The following is a 14,993-nucleotide window of genomic DNA, read 5'->3' as shown; positions in this document are numbered from 1 at the left end:
GTTTTTTTTTGTTTCGTCGTCTGACGCTCTTTTTTCGTTTTACATTTGTTCACACAGCAAAGCTGAAAAAGTCAAATTTTCTGAATGACTTCTTCCTCTCACTAACGGCGTTTGCGCGCGTGACGTCATTTCTCACTCTCTTTAGCAAAAGTTTTTTGCGTGATTAGATTTTGATCACAAGTGACTTACCTCACTCAATAAAATGACTTTTGCACTTTAAAACTTAAGTTTAATTTGAATTTGTTTAAGGTCAAAGGAACTCATATGTGCAGTAAAGGTCCTTAATAAGAGGCTTCTGCGGAATGAATTTTAACAAGCTTTATTAATTTATCGCTAAATTTTTTTTGCCTAGTTTTTTGAGCGGCGTCGATTTTTTTTTCAATTTAGATCTGTATCTGTTTCTATCTCTATTATATGGCACGCAGGTCTATTCTTTCGCAGCTATTCCGGCAATCTGCCGGCTATGTTTGTCTTGTTGTTTAGTTCCCCGAATGACAAATCTCATCGGCTCCGTACTAAAGCAAAGCTATTTTTACTTTGATTTTTCATTTGATAGCTAATGACGGTTGTTATCATTTTGGAACCATATTCTTCCAGAAAATTGAAGTTAGCTTTCGAGTTTTGTGCTTTTTGCCTCGTCACTTAGTCTTACTAGTGACAGATCTCATCTGCTTTCATTAAAGAAATTTGCTGCTAGTCAACAAATCCATTATTTGTCATTATTGGTAGCGCTAATTTTTAATTGAAAGGCAATAGTTCTTTGAAGCTATTTGTTTCGGTAAACTTAATTCTGTAAATTAATTCGATTTCTTGTTATTAATAGCCGCCCTCATCTTCTCAGCCGGCTATTATAGCGCTCCTATTTTTTTTTTTACTTCGTCGAATAAAAAATGTTTCGCTTTACCTCATTTTGCCGCCTTTTCAACATTTTGCGTGAAATCTTTTTGACTTCTCTAGGCTAGTTTCTCTCTGCTCTCATTCTGCTAAAAGTGATTTTGAACATCAGTTGCTCAGCAAAGCAATTCAAAATGAACAGAGTCAGTATAAAAAATTGAAGTCAGAAATAGAAACGGGATAAACCCATAAAGCTCAATTTTAGATGCCCGCTATTTGAACGTCGTTCCTATAAATATTAGTTACCTCTCTCTAATGCTTATTGTTATTGATAGTAGCCCCTGTAGCCTCTCTCTAAGAAACAGAAGTATGTTCAACTACGAAATGCCATCAAAATAAATTGGACTTAAAAAATGTTTTTGTACAAAAATCTTTTTTTTTCAATATCTTCTGTTATTTCAATCCCAATCATGCTTATTGGAATCAATGGCGGCTATTTTCCGGCAATCTGCCGGGTATGTTTTGTTCCTTTTATTGTGATGTGTTTTAGTCCAAATAACTAAAGATCAAGAGCCTTTTTGCATTTCTTTTTCGTTTGGACAGTTTACAGGTAATGGTTTTTAACTCTGAAACAAGTTGCATTCCAAAAACTCTGATGGTTTTTTCGAACCTTGACTTCATATGGTTTTTTTTTCACTTCTGCCTTGGAAGTTTTATTAAAAACTTATCAATGCTTTCTAATTGTAAATAGCTGGATGCGGTTGACGACTGAAATACAGTTGGGTGTTTTGATGACCTGAATTATAAACATTATTAGTTGATTTCGGCGTTTTCCGTTCTTTTGTGCCCTACTTTGTCTGTATTGATTTTCCTAAATTTTTGTGAAATTTTCCTTAAAAAGTTGCAGTACATGGTTGTTAGATGTATTGACTATAATACCACTACATGTACAATCTGCTTATATGATAGCTTTTTTAATAGCCGCCCTCATCTTCTCAGCCGGCTATTATAGCGCTCCTATTTTTTTTTTACTTCGTCGAATAAAAAATGTTTCGCTTTACCTCATTTTGCCGCTTTTTCAACATTTTGCGTGAAATCTTTTTGACTTCTCTAGGCTAGTTTCTCTCTTCTCTCATTCTGCTAAAAGTGATTTTGAACATCAGTTGCTCAGCAAAGCAATTCAAAATGAACAGAGTCAGTAAAAAAAATTGAAGTCAGAAAAAGAAACGGGATAAACCCATAAAGCCCAATTTTAGATGCCCGCTATTTGAACGTCGGTCCTTGAAAGTCTTAGTTACCATCTCTAATGCTTATTGGTATTGATAGTAACCCTGTAGCCTCCCTCTAAGAAACAGAAGTATGTTCAACTACGAAATGCCATCACAAAAAAAATCGGACTTAAAAAATGTTTTTGTACAGAAAATCTCTTTTTTTCAATATCTTCTATTCTTTCAATCCTAATCATGCTTATTGGAATCAACGGCGGCTATTTTCCGGCAATCTGCCGGGTATGTTTTCGTTTGCTTTTTCGGATTCGTACGGTTATTCATCTTGCTTACTGCCAATTGATGTGCTGCTGTTTTATAAAAATTGAGTTGTTAGGTCTTATATTTCTTGTTGTAATTCTGCGCATGAGCTCCTATGTTTTTTTTATTCCTTTTTACCTTTTGTTCACAATTTTTGTTTTCTTTTGTTTTACAAGGGTCACGATTAGCAAACTTGATTTGCGACTTCCCTCAATCACTGCTTCAACTGAAAATAATGTTGATTTATTTCAACGAATTTACTTAAATTATTTGATTATGAAATTATTGATTATGGATAGTCAAATAAGCAAAATAAGAAAAAAGCGTGAACCGATAACACCCATCATTAAGTCATATGGCAGCAAGTTACCAAATTTTACTAGAGCGAATATTAATTGGTTATAGTATTAAAATTAACGCCCTTCAGTTTAGAAGCAAATTTTTATGAGTTGTAATCTATTGAAAACTGTTTGCCGGATTGGAATACTTTTTGACACTTTGAACAAAAGTCTGTCAATTTGCATGGTCTCAATGGCGACTATTTTTTGGTATAATTTAGGTTTTGTTAGATCTAATGAAACTAATAAAATACTCAGATAGAAAAAATTAGATTTTTGAAATACACATTATATGAGAATGCACATTACCGATCTGTCTGGTTAATATAACTCTACGAGGAACTAACTTTTGTTAATAGCCGCCCTCATCATCTCAGCCGGCTATTTTAGCGGCCCTAATTTTTGCAACTCGCTGGGGAATATTGGTAAAGTCTTAATAAATTTTACTGGAGTAAATTTTGGAGCACGAAATGAAACGCATGAAAAATTTTGGAGTGGTTTCTGTGTTGAACAAAATTGAAAGTGGAGAAATTGAGATGTGGAAAAAAATGTCAGAGAGCGAAATTTTTTGTTCGGTTGTGGCTTTTTCAGGCAGTTCTTTTTTGGTATCGACTGTTTGTTTTTGGATAAAATGTTTGAATGGGCTACATTAACAATTTTAAGTTTGTATTGATAGTCTTTTCTCAGGGTTTTTTTGTAATTCAGTTTTTGGAGCTTTTTTCGGCCATTTTGGAGTTTTAGGCTACTTAAGCAATTTTTGCGCATTGCTTTTTTTGCACTCATTATTTATTGAATAGATGCCTAATTCTTGAAATAATTGAGAGGTATCAAATTCATGCAGTTTTGATGGTATGAAACATCATTTTTATTCAGAAATTTGACAAAAAATATCAAGAAATTTTTTTGTCAACTTGAGGTTTTGGATTATTTTAAATTAGACATTTTTGGTAGCCTATAATGGCCTTCGTAATTTTCCATGAAAAATTTAAAGGTCTCAATTTTATTGAAGAAACATTTTCGTTTTTCTGTGCAATTCTTTTCGAAATCATGCGAAAGGAAGAAATTCGAATGCGAAACAATTGAATTTTTAATAGCCGCAAAGCGATAGCTGGGGCTATTATTGGCCTTCTCTTGTTTTTTACAATTCAAAGAAAGTAAGGCCAACCGCTAAGGCCAACCGCTCGTCACTCGAAAGAAAGCAATTCGTCCGACATTAGTCTGCTATGTTTAGACATCTTGTGTTTTGCGGGTTTTTGTCGTCTGAGGCCAGATGTAATTCACGTCCGAGATGAAAAAATGACTTGTTTTGACGAAACAATAAAAAAAATGAACTAATTCCTCCGAATATCATGAAACACTTCCCTTCAATATTTACTTTAGTCACTTTATTTTGGAGTAGTTCATTAAAGATTCAGTTGATTGTTATTGCTGTTTTTCATTTTGAATTTATTTCGAGTCGGAACCTTTAATGATTTAATCAGATTTTGTGCGTGCTTTCTGAATATTCATCCAATGAGATATTCAGTTTGTCTGAAAATTTCCGAATACCTGGGTATTCCATTATTTTAGAGATTTTGTTTATTAATAGCCGCCCTCATCTTCTCAGCCGGCTATTATTGCGCTCGTATTTTTACAATTCGAAGAATTTGAATTGTATTGGGGCGCTGTCTTTTTTTTTAAGATCTGTTCACACATTTTCTTGATTTTTGAAGTCAAATTGGAGTGGTGATTTTGGTCACGCCGAAACAGGAAATGGAGCGAAAAAGCGAGTGGTTTTGCGGCGTGAAATTTTTTCGCTCTAAATTTAAAGTAGAGTGAGAAAATGGTGTTTGAACAAAAATTCGCTTTCTCGCTAGTGGTTTTTTGTTCACATGCGGCAATTTCACTTTGATTTTTACTCTTTTTTCGATTTTTTGGATCGGATTTTTTTCTGAATGGTTTTTCCAATCCATTCATAGTCCGTTTTAGGTCTAGTTTTTTTAGTCAATGAAAATTCTTTGAATTGTACGTCAGGACTTTTCCTGCTATGTTTTTTTTATTTCGTCGTCATGATTTTTGTTACGACCATATGACGTCACAGCCACTTTTTGTTCATTCGTTCATGCAATTTTAACTAAATTGCATGTGTGACGTCATTTTTCGCTCCTAGTGGAGCGTGTTTTTTTGTTCATGCGCGTGATTAAATTTTTGGTCACACTTGACTTACCTCACTCTCAAAAATGACTTCCTCACTTTGAAATTGACTTTTATGTACTTTAATTCAAAGAGTTAAGGTCAAATGGGTGTGTCACTCTAAATGACGGTTATTTGAGATCAGCTAATAGAGGCAGCAATAGCATACAGATTTTTAATCAAAATATAACAGATCAGCCTTCAATGAAAAGACGAATTTTTTTGGTCTGTCTTTTTTACTGTTTTTTTGAGACTGCAGATCTACGAATCTATTGCGGCTATTTTCTGGCAATCTGCCAGCTATGTTTATTTTTTTTGTTAAATTGTTTTTTGGGGCTATATATTTCATTGTTGACTTCAAAATGTTTTTTTGTGAGTGGTTTCAGTGTAATATTTTTTCCAAGGGGTTGGTTTTTGGCAGCTAAGACTCTTCGAGGAGTTTTAGGAATTCTTGTGGAATGTTTTTTTTACTTCGTCGAACAAAAATATGTTCCGCTTTGCCGTAACTTAAGCTTGTTCAACATTTGACGTAAATTTTCTGATTTCTGCTGACTAATTTTATTCGGCGATTATTCTTCTCAAAGTACTTATAAACGGCAGTGGCTCAGCAAAGCAATCAAATGAATGGAGTCATGAAAAAAATCAAAAATAGAAACGTATAAAGCCCATTTTTATGTACCCGCTACTTGAACTTTGTTCATATATGTCTTAGTTACCATCTCTAATGCTTTTTTGGTTTTGGTACTAGCCCCTAACTCACCTCATTAAGAAGCAGAAGTATGTCTAACTACGGAATGGCCTTTTGAATAGTTTGCACATTTTCATTTTTGTGTTCTTTCAATCCTGATCTGAGTTATCGGAATCAATGGAGGTTATTTTTCGGCAATCTGCGGGATGTTTACTTTTATTTGCATTGCAGTCGTCGGTGCACTGGACAGAGTTCGTGTCCCACTCGAGTCTACTAGCCATATACACTGCACACTTCTGCATGAATTGCTCCAACTACACAATCATGTCCTGGTTGCCCACCTACCTGGACCGGATATTCAGGGCCAAGCCAGACGAAATGTCCCTTACAGCATTCCCATATGCTTGCAACTCTATCGCAGGAGTTGGTAAGCTCGTAATAGTTTGACTGCCACTTTCGCGGTGTATCACCTTTTTGCCATCATGGCGTATTTCTCAACCAAAATATATTGCCCAGCAATGTTGAATTCTAGCATTGGCCTTGTTGATCTTGAAAAATCTATCGTGTTAAATCGAGAAGTGTTAATTTGTCTCTTTTTGCCTTGAATTTGAATTGATGTAAGCTGAATCAGTGCTGTGTCGTTATGGTTTATTATTTTGCATCTGTCTATAATCTCTTGTCTTGGACCTTTCAATAAAAATAGAGAGAGTTAATAATTCATATAATATTGTTGCTGTATTTTTAGTGGCTGGGCATTACGCAGACTACTTGATAAACAAGAAATCATGGACAACTTTGTCAGTGAGACGAATTATGACTACTCTTGGTTTGATTGGACCTGCGCTATTCACTCTGCTCTTCAGTTTCTCAAACGATGTTGCTCTTGCTGTGCTGTGAGTTGCTACATTTTATGAATTTCTCAATGTCTTTTTCTGTTTCATTGTCGAAACCAGGAATTTTTGTTGAATCTTTTTTCTATTCAACGCAAATTATGTCTCTGAAAGATAAACATTATGGACTATTGGTAGTCGTTATTTCCTGAACTCTCAGAAATTGCCTACATTGAATGATTTACTCGGGTGTTTTATGCCAATCGCCTCTATATTTAAGCAAACTCTTTTGTTTGAAAGAAGACTTTGTTTGAAATTCTGATCTGTTTCTTTAAAAGAATCGATGATCTTTACTCCTCGTAATGTGTCTCAATGATGAGAATTTGCCATGCTAATTTGTAGTGGGATCTGCATTGCATTAGGTGTTGCTTTTTTACACCTATTGCTCTGCAGTCCCGCCGTGATAATATTCATTCTTCTCGCTTTTCTCTGAGAGACTTTTTAGTCGCAAACGCGTTCATGGATCAATTTAATTTCTCGTTGTCAGATGTGGGTTAAATAATGAGACGACGTGCTAACCAACGAGGCTGTTTGGTTTAAACTTTGCCTATAGTTTTAAGTTGCATGTTGGTAGCAAAACTTAGTATGTGACCTCAATTTATTATTTGCCGTCCACTAAATTATGTATCTAAAGATTAAAATCCTTGCTAATTGCTGTCAAACGAAGTTTGTAGCAATCCTGTTCCTCTTGTTGGGCTTTTTTTCTGCGATTTTTCTCTTGACCGATTTTTGGTCTGACCCATTTGGCTGTTCGTCCTCCAAAACGGGATAAACAGGTAGCGCCCAGAGGCTATTAAGTTGCTTTAGAGCCTTTCAGCTCACTAGTCTCCAGGTACGCGATTCACAGAAACTGTTTTGCAGACGTACTTATTGTGTGAAGAGCGGTTCTTAGAAATTGACCCCCCCCCCCCCTCCCACACACACACACACACACACTCCAGCCCCCATCCTCACCCCTGCACATCGTTCGGGCCGTAAGGGCCCCGTGCAGCCAAAGATCCCCTCCCACTGTTGCCCTCGTGCACCCCCCACCCCACCCGCTGCGCTCACCTCACGCCTCTTCAACTGAGGTAAAGCTAGCCTCACTAAACCGTGACTAGCTCCTGACGAAGCCAACCGCTAGCCGGTGGGTTGAGAGTAATTCGCCCGACGTTAGTCGGTTATGTTTTGTTTTTTTTTTAGTTTGTAGCAACTATATTAGTCCTTTTGATCTTTTTAATGCACTTTTCATGCCTGTTTTTTTATCTGACGGCCGAATTTCGGTGACTTTTTGTCTCGCGAAACAGGATAAACTGGTAAAACCCGAGGGCATATAATCTCTGAGGATGCGTTTCAACGAAGATGTTAAGTTAGGCTCACTAAGCTAAAGCTGGCAACTAAGGCCAACCGCTCGTCACTCGAAAGAAAGCAATTCGTCCGACATTAGTCTGCTATGTTTAGACATCTTGTGTTTTGCGGGTTTTTGTCGTCTGAGGCCAGATGTAATTCACGTCCGAGCTGAAAAAAGGACTTGTTTTGACGAAACAATAAAAGAAATGAACTAATTCCTCCGAATATCATGAAACACTTCCCTTCAATATTTACTTTAGTCACTCTATTTTGGAGTAGTTCATTAAAGATTCAGTTGATTGTTATTGCTGTTTTTCATTTTGAATTTATTTCGAGTCGGAACCTTTAATGATTTAATCAGATTTTGTGCGTGCTTTCTGAATATTCATCCAATGAGATATTCAGTTTGTCTGAAAATTTCCGAATACCTGGGTATTCCATTATTTTAGAGATTTTGTTTATTAATAGCCGCCCTCATCTTCTCAGCCGGCTATTATTGCGCTCGTATTTTTACAATTCGAAGAATTTGAATTGTATTAGGCGCTGTCTTTTTTTTTTAAGATCTGTTCACACATTTTCATGATTTTTGAAGTCAAATTGGAGTGGTGATTTTGGTCACGCCGAAACAGGAAATGGAGCGAAAAAGCGAGTGGTTTTGCGGCGTGAAATTTTTTCGCTCTAAATTTAAAGTAGAGTGAGAAAATGGTGTTTGAACAAAAATTCGCTTTCTCGCTAGTGGTTTTTTGTTCACATGCGGCAATTTCACTTTGATTTTTTACTCTTTTTTCGATTTTTTGGATCGGATTTTTTTCTAAATGGTTTTTCCAATCCATTCATATTCTGTTTTAGGCCTAGTTTTTTTAGTCAATGAAAATTCTTTGAATTGTACGTCAGGACTTGTCCTGCTATGTTTTTTTTTTAAGATCTGTTCACACATTTTCATGATTTTTGAAGTCAAATTGGAGTGGTGATTTTGGTCACGCCGAAACAGGAAATGGAGCGAAAACGCGAGTGGTTTTGCGGCGTGAATTTTTTTCGCTCTAATTTTAAAGTAGAGTGAGAAAACGGTGTTTGAACAAAAATTCGGTTTCTCGGTAGTGGTTTTTTGTTCACATGCGGCAATTTCACTCCGATTTTTACTTTTTTTTTCGATTTTTTGGATCGGATTTTTTGCTAACTAGTTTTCCCAATCCATTCACAGCCCATTCTGGACCTAGTTTTTTGTTAGAATCAAAATTACATATCTCACTAGTGGTTTTTTGTTCTCCCTAGCAGCATTTTGAAATTGATTCTGTTTTTTTTTTTGTTTTTTTTTCATCTGATTTTTTAGAAATGGTTTTCCCAATTCACTCATTGTCCGTTCTTGGTCTAGTTGTTTGTTAAGTCAATGAAAATTCTTTGAATTGTACGTCAGGACTTGTCCTGCTATGTTTTTTTACTTCGTCAAACTTTTTTTCGCTTTACCATTTTGCCGCTTTTTCGACATTTTGCGTGAAATCTTTGTGACTTCTCTAGGCTAGTTTCTCTCTTCTCTCATTCTGCTAAAAGTGAATTTGAACATCAGTTGCTAAGCAAAGCAATTCAAAATGAATAGAGTCGGTATAAAAAAATGAAGTCAGAAATAGAAACGGGATAAACCCATAAAGCCCAATTTTAGATGCCCGCTATTTGAACGTCGTTCCTATAAGTCTTTGTTACCACCTCTAATGCTTATTGGTGTTGATAGTAGCCCCTGTAGCCTCTCTCTAAGAAACAGAAGTATGTTCAACTACGAAATGCCATCAAAATAAATCGGACTTAAAAAATATTTTTGTACAAAAGTCTTTTTTTTTTCAATATATTCTATTCGTTCAATCCCAATCATGCTTATTGGAATCAACGGCGGCTATTTTCCGGCAATCTGCCGGTTATATTTAACATTTTTGGGAGTATTTTTGGCCAATTTTTTAAGGCAATTATTTTTTGCTTAATTGTCTCGAGAGTTATTTTTGTTTGGTGGAATAATAATCAGCGGATGATTTTGACGAGGTCTTCGAATGTGTCGGTCATGCATTGAAAATAATTGTGGGATAGATAGGAAATTAAATTTTTGCGTGCTGTCCTTTTGCTTTATTGTTTAATTGCTCATAAACGAAGTTTGCAGGAATTATATTAGTCCTGTTGGTCTTTTTATGCAATTTTTCGCTGGACCGATTTTTCGTCTGACCCATTTGACTTTTGGTCCTTAAAAACGGGATAAACAGGTAGCGCCCTGCGGGCATAAGTTTCAATAGAGGCCCTTAGCCGCGTTTAGTAGTCGTTCAAGTGCTTAATGTGGTGAACCTACTGGGAAGGCCTTAGTTTAATGTTAAAAGATCATTTTTAGGAGTTTTTGAGCCCAAAATGTTGCAATTTTTCGTGTTTTTCGTCATTTTTCGAACTTTTTGTTAGACCAGTCCAAAATTGGGACTGGTTAAAGTTGACAAAGGTCTTTTGCAAGACATAAGTACTTTTTATGACCATTTTATGAGCTTTATGTTTTGGTAATCCAAACAAAAACACGCAAGTTTATACCAATTTTCACACTTTTCAAGCTTTTCAATAAATTTTGTCATTTTTTCAGCCTTAAATATCAAGGAACCTCCTCTAGGCTTTGATTATATGTTACTGTATAATAAGATGTAATGGAATGGTTTTCAAGATTTTAAGCATTTTTGTGGCAAATTTTGACAGTGAAAATCATTGTCATGTTTCTTGTTTGTGGATCTTTATCAGCCAGTGCAACTATTTCAGGCTTGAAATAGAGATACTGGATTTTCTCTTGAGACAATGAAATGGTTCTAAGGATATTAATATTACGAATTGTACCAAGAATTTGCTAAAATTGGCAATTTTTTAAAAAAATTTTGAATACTTTTGCCCTTTTTTGAGTTTTGCCCTTTTCAGGCTTGAAAGAGCGATACTGGATAGTCTCTTGAGACAATTAATTTGTTCTGAAGGTATTAATATCAAGTTTTAGCAAGGGTTTGTTAAAATTGGCACTTTTGAACATTTGGTTTTGAACATTTTTTCACTGCGAATCTTTTTCTGCGCTTTGTTTTTTTTATATGATTTATTTACTAACAACGCTTGAAAACTGGAAGTCAGAGTCAAATCTCATCATGAAAAATATTCCTCGCTCTTTCTGTCGTTTGAGGTTTATTTTCTCGTTCTCGTTCACATTTTCTCTCTCATGCTGTCTCTTTTGTTGACGCTGCTATAATGTGGCGTGATGTCAGCATCTATTATCCTCATTAACGCTGTATTATAGTTGAATGTATGAACATTTTTTAAATCATAAATTATTTAACAAGCACTTTTAGGAAATCATTGTTGATCGCTTTATGACTGGCCTTCATTAATTTAAAACGTTAGTAATTAAATTTTATTTGATCAAGTCTTCAATTGCTCTCAAACGAAATTTGTAGCAATTATTATAATAATACTTTTGGAAGTTTTTAGGCGATTTTTTTGGTTGACCGATTTTTCGTCTGACCCATTTGATTTTTCGTCTGCAGAAACAAGATAAAGAGGTAGCGCTCAATGGGCAATAAGTTCTCTTAGAGCCTTTCAACCCACTAGTGTACAAGTATGCGATTTACAGAAACTGTTTTGGAGACTTATACTTATGGTGTGAAGGGCGGTCCTTAGAAATTGATCCCACACCACCCCGCCAATCACTGCGGTGTGACCCCCCCCCCCCCCCGCTGCGCTCTCGCGCCTCCTCAATTAAGCTAAAGCTAGCCTCACTAAACACTGGCTAGCTACTGAAGAAGCCAACCTCTCGCCGGTCGTTTGAGAGCAATTCGCCCAATGATAGTCGATTATGTTTGTAATTGTGCTTCAACAGGTTTGAACTTTGATTTCTTTGTAACAAAATAGTTGTTCGTGGTTTGTTATTTTGCGGTTTCAAACGCTACCTACTTATTCTGTAGAATGAGAGCTAATGCAATGTATGAGCTAAAACCTAAGCAGCAAATAGGAGAGCGTTTTGTCTGATGTCAACCAGTGTCGCTTTTTCTTTGAATATGAATTGCAGCATAAATGTCAAACAGTCTAATCATGCTTCTCCGGAATGCAAAATTTTAAGATTTTTTTGGTGTCTTGTCCGTATCCTTCTGCAACACTTGTTCTTAGATCTTTGAAGTGATCACATAATTTCATATGCGCCTAGTCAATCACGCTATTAAAGTAAACGAAGCAAGCATATAACATGCCCTTATTTGTGGCTTACTTGAGGAACACCTGTAAAGAATTTTGAAAAGATCTATTTTAAATAATGATCTCCTTACGAGTCTCAGTGATGAAAGTTTGCCATGCTAATTTGTAGTGGGATCTGCATTGCATTAGGTGTTGCTTTTTTACGCCTATTGCTCTGCAGTCCCGCCGTGATAATATTCATTCTTCTCGCTTTTTTCTGAGAGGCTATTAAAAAATATTCTATTCACGTGATCGGTGATGTTTTCTGTAGCTATTGTTTTATCACCTGGCTCGAATGTGCGAAGTGTCTTTAGGCTGCTAATAATTCTTGTCGGGTCATATTTTCTTGCTCACAATGTTAGCTTCTGAACGGCTGTTATTATATTAAGGTGCTCTCCTCTTTTGCAAATTCAAAAAATTGGATTATGATTGGGATGCTGTCTTTAAGATCTGTTCACACAATTTCATGATTTTTGAAGTCAAATTTAAGTGATGATTTTGGTCGCTCGGAAACAGGAAGTGGAGCGGAAAAGCGAGTGGTTTTGTGGCGTGAAATTGTTTCACTCTTTTTTTACAATAGAGTGAGAAAACGGTGTTGGAACAAAAATGAGCTTTTTTCCTAGTGTTTTTTGTTCAAATGCGGAAATTTGACTTTGATTTTAACTCTTTTTTTAAATATTCCCAATCCGTTCATGGTATCCTTTAGCTCTGGTTTTTTTTATTATTCAATGAAAATTTTTTGACTTGTAGGTCAGGACTTATCCTACTATATTTTTATTTCATGTTACCTTTCGATCACGTTTTTTTTTTTGTTTTTATCAAAAGCACGACTTAAACGTTGGACTTTGACATACCTCACTCCCTAATTTCACCTTACGGAATTTATTTTTCAACAAGCGATTTTAAGCAAATCCGGTCCTTGTCAAAGAATCTAAGTGTATACTGCTTATTTATATTAGTGTTATGGTTATTGTCCTCCATTTTGGCTGCTGAGTTCAACATATTTATCGAATCTAATCAAACTGTGGGCATAATTATAACACTTTTTGGCAGTGAGGAAACCAATGGGACCATTGTCAAGTTTTCTATTTCTTTTCCTCTAACTCATTCGATCTCAACGTCGGTCAGTGGGGTCAACTGTGGCTGTTTTCCGGCATTTTAGTCCACGGGCTATTTATTAATAGTAATGGCCATAAGCGCGACTATTTTGAGCTAAACGAAGAAGTATTATTTGGGACCATCTCAAGATGAGCTCATATGAAGAAGTGTTTTTACCTAAAAGTGGAAGAAGTGGTTAAATCGACCTGAAAAAATTTTAGTAGCTTTAATTTCTTTTTCTTTTTGTGTTTAATAGCGGCCGTCAGCCGCTCAAAGGGCTATCATTTAGGCGCTCTACTTTTTTAGCATTCGCTTTACCTTTTGATCACGTTTTTCGTTTTACATAAGTCACGATTTTCACGTTTGACTTCTTGCTTACTTCGCTCACTGTTTCAACTGAATGGATTTTAAATCTTTTCACCTATTCAATTACGCAATATTATGAATACTGTCAAAGTCAAAAGACCAAAATCAAAAGAGGCGGGATAAACCGATGAAGCCCGGTCATGAAGTCATTGAGAATTAGGTTATCAAAGTTCATTGCTAGCTTAAATTGATATTAAGCTTATTAGCTTTCAGTTTAGAAGCTGAATTAATTATAGTTTTAGAATCCAACTGAAACTGCACGTCAAAATAGAACACTTTTTCACACTGAAAAAAACAAAAAAAATTTCGGTCAATTTGTCTTTTCTGTCTTTTTCTGTTTTAATCCCGATGTGCAAGCGCGTCAACGTGCACATTTTCCGACAATCTGCCGGCTATGTTTTTGTTTGATATTTTATACACCCTATTGTAATTTCTGTTGGGTTTTATTACTCTTACTTGTTCGTTTTTGAGAGTTAATGATTTCGTTTAACTCCTGAGGTTGAAATTTTGTGTAACGGTTTTTCAAATTGTTTTGGACGCTTAGTTTCTTGGAGTTTTTAAGTTGAGTTTTTTTAATTGGGTTATTATTAGAATTTTTATCAACAATTTAACCGTATTGCCAAAAAATTTCCTTGTTTCAGTTGTTCGCATTTAGTTTTCAAATTTCTTCTCTTGATTTAATTACTGAATGAAGTTGAATTGCCGGTGCCAATTGAACATCTTTTGTATTTTTTCTAAAATTGAATTATAGGGGATTTTTAAGTTGCTATTTTGTGCTAAATTTTATTATGTTCTGACGATATCTACGTTCTAATCGTTCGTTGTTTTTGAATTTTCCACTGATAGTTTTGATACTAATTTTCACGATTGATTTACGGGTCAGTTTTTGAATTTGTTAGTACGCAATATTTATCAGTGATTATCGGCTTTGTGAGCTGCTGGAGTGCTTTTAAATGAGTTGTGTGCATTTAGAATGGAGACGTTCGAATAGTTGGCCAGCGAACTTTCCTAAGGTTGTCAGTTTTTAGTGTTCTTCGAAATTTCGTGTCATTCGGCTATTTAACCGGTTACTATTTTTTCAATAATGCATAGACTTTTTTGCGAAATCCAACATTAAGTATTCTTTGTGAACTCATAAGCTTCTATGAGTTTATCAAACCACATTCAAGAGTTTTAATGGATAAAATTTTGAGTGAGGTTGCAGTTTTCGTTTGAATAATTAAAATGTTGTTAATTGTGAACCGGCTATCTTCTCAGCCGGCTATTATTGCGGCTCTATTTTTACGACTCGAGAATATTGGATTTCCGGGGGGTTTCGTTTCACCGGTAGTCCTATTTGTTCAAACGGCGCTTTGACTTAAAAGGGAAAGCGATTGAAATTGCCGTCTGAGCTATTTTATTTTGAGCGAGAGAAGTTTTTTGAGTTCAGTGAATGACTTTTTCAACTTTGGAAAGTCGTTTTGAGAGAATTGTGCGTACAGATAACCGTTTTAGCCGTTTTCATCGATTTGGGTGAACTTATTGATCAATGCTG

At 35.5% G+C, this 14,993-nt stretch overlaps 1 protein-coding gene across 1 annotated transcript in view; it reads left to right on the top strand.

The window, feature by feature from the left end:
- LOC142341011 (sialin-like) overlaps positions 1-14,993 on the top strand; it is a 235,460-nt gene that overhangs the window by 205,977 nt on the left and 14,490 nt on the right. Inside the window, exons 6-7 of the mRNA XM_075391826.1 lie at positions 5,790-5,985; positions 6,304-6,451. Of these exons, the coding sequence (XP_075247941.1) occupies positions 5,790-5,985; positions 6,304-6,451 (344 nt within the window). The remainder of the gene's footprint in view (positions 1-5,789; positions 5,986-6,303; positions 6,452-14,993) is intronic.

The sequence above is a fragment of the Convolutriloba macropyga genome, chromosome 6 (assembly GCF_964194025.1).
Source record: "Convolutriloba macropyga chromosome 6, txConMacr16.3, whole genome shotgun sequence".
NCBI classification, from domain to species: domain Eukaryota; kingdom Metazoa; phylum Xenacoelomorpha; order Acoela; family Convolutidae; genus Convolutriloba; species Convolutriloba macropyga.
The sequence above is the reverse complement of the archived record's forward strand: the minus strand, read 5'-3'. Positions and strand labels throughout refer to the sequence as shown.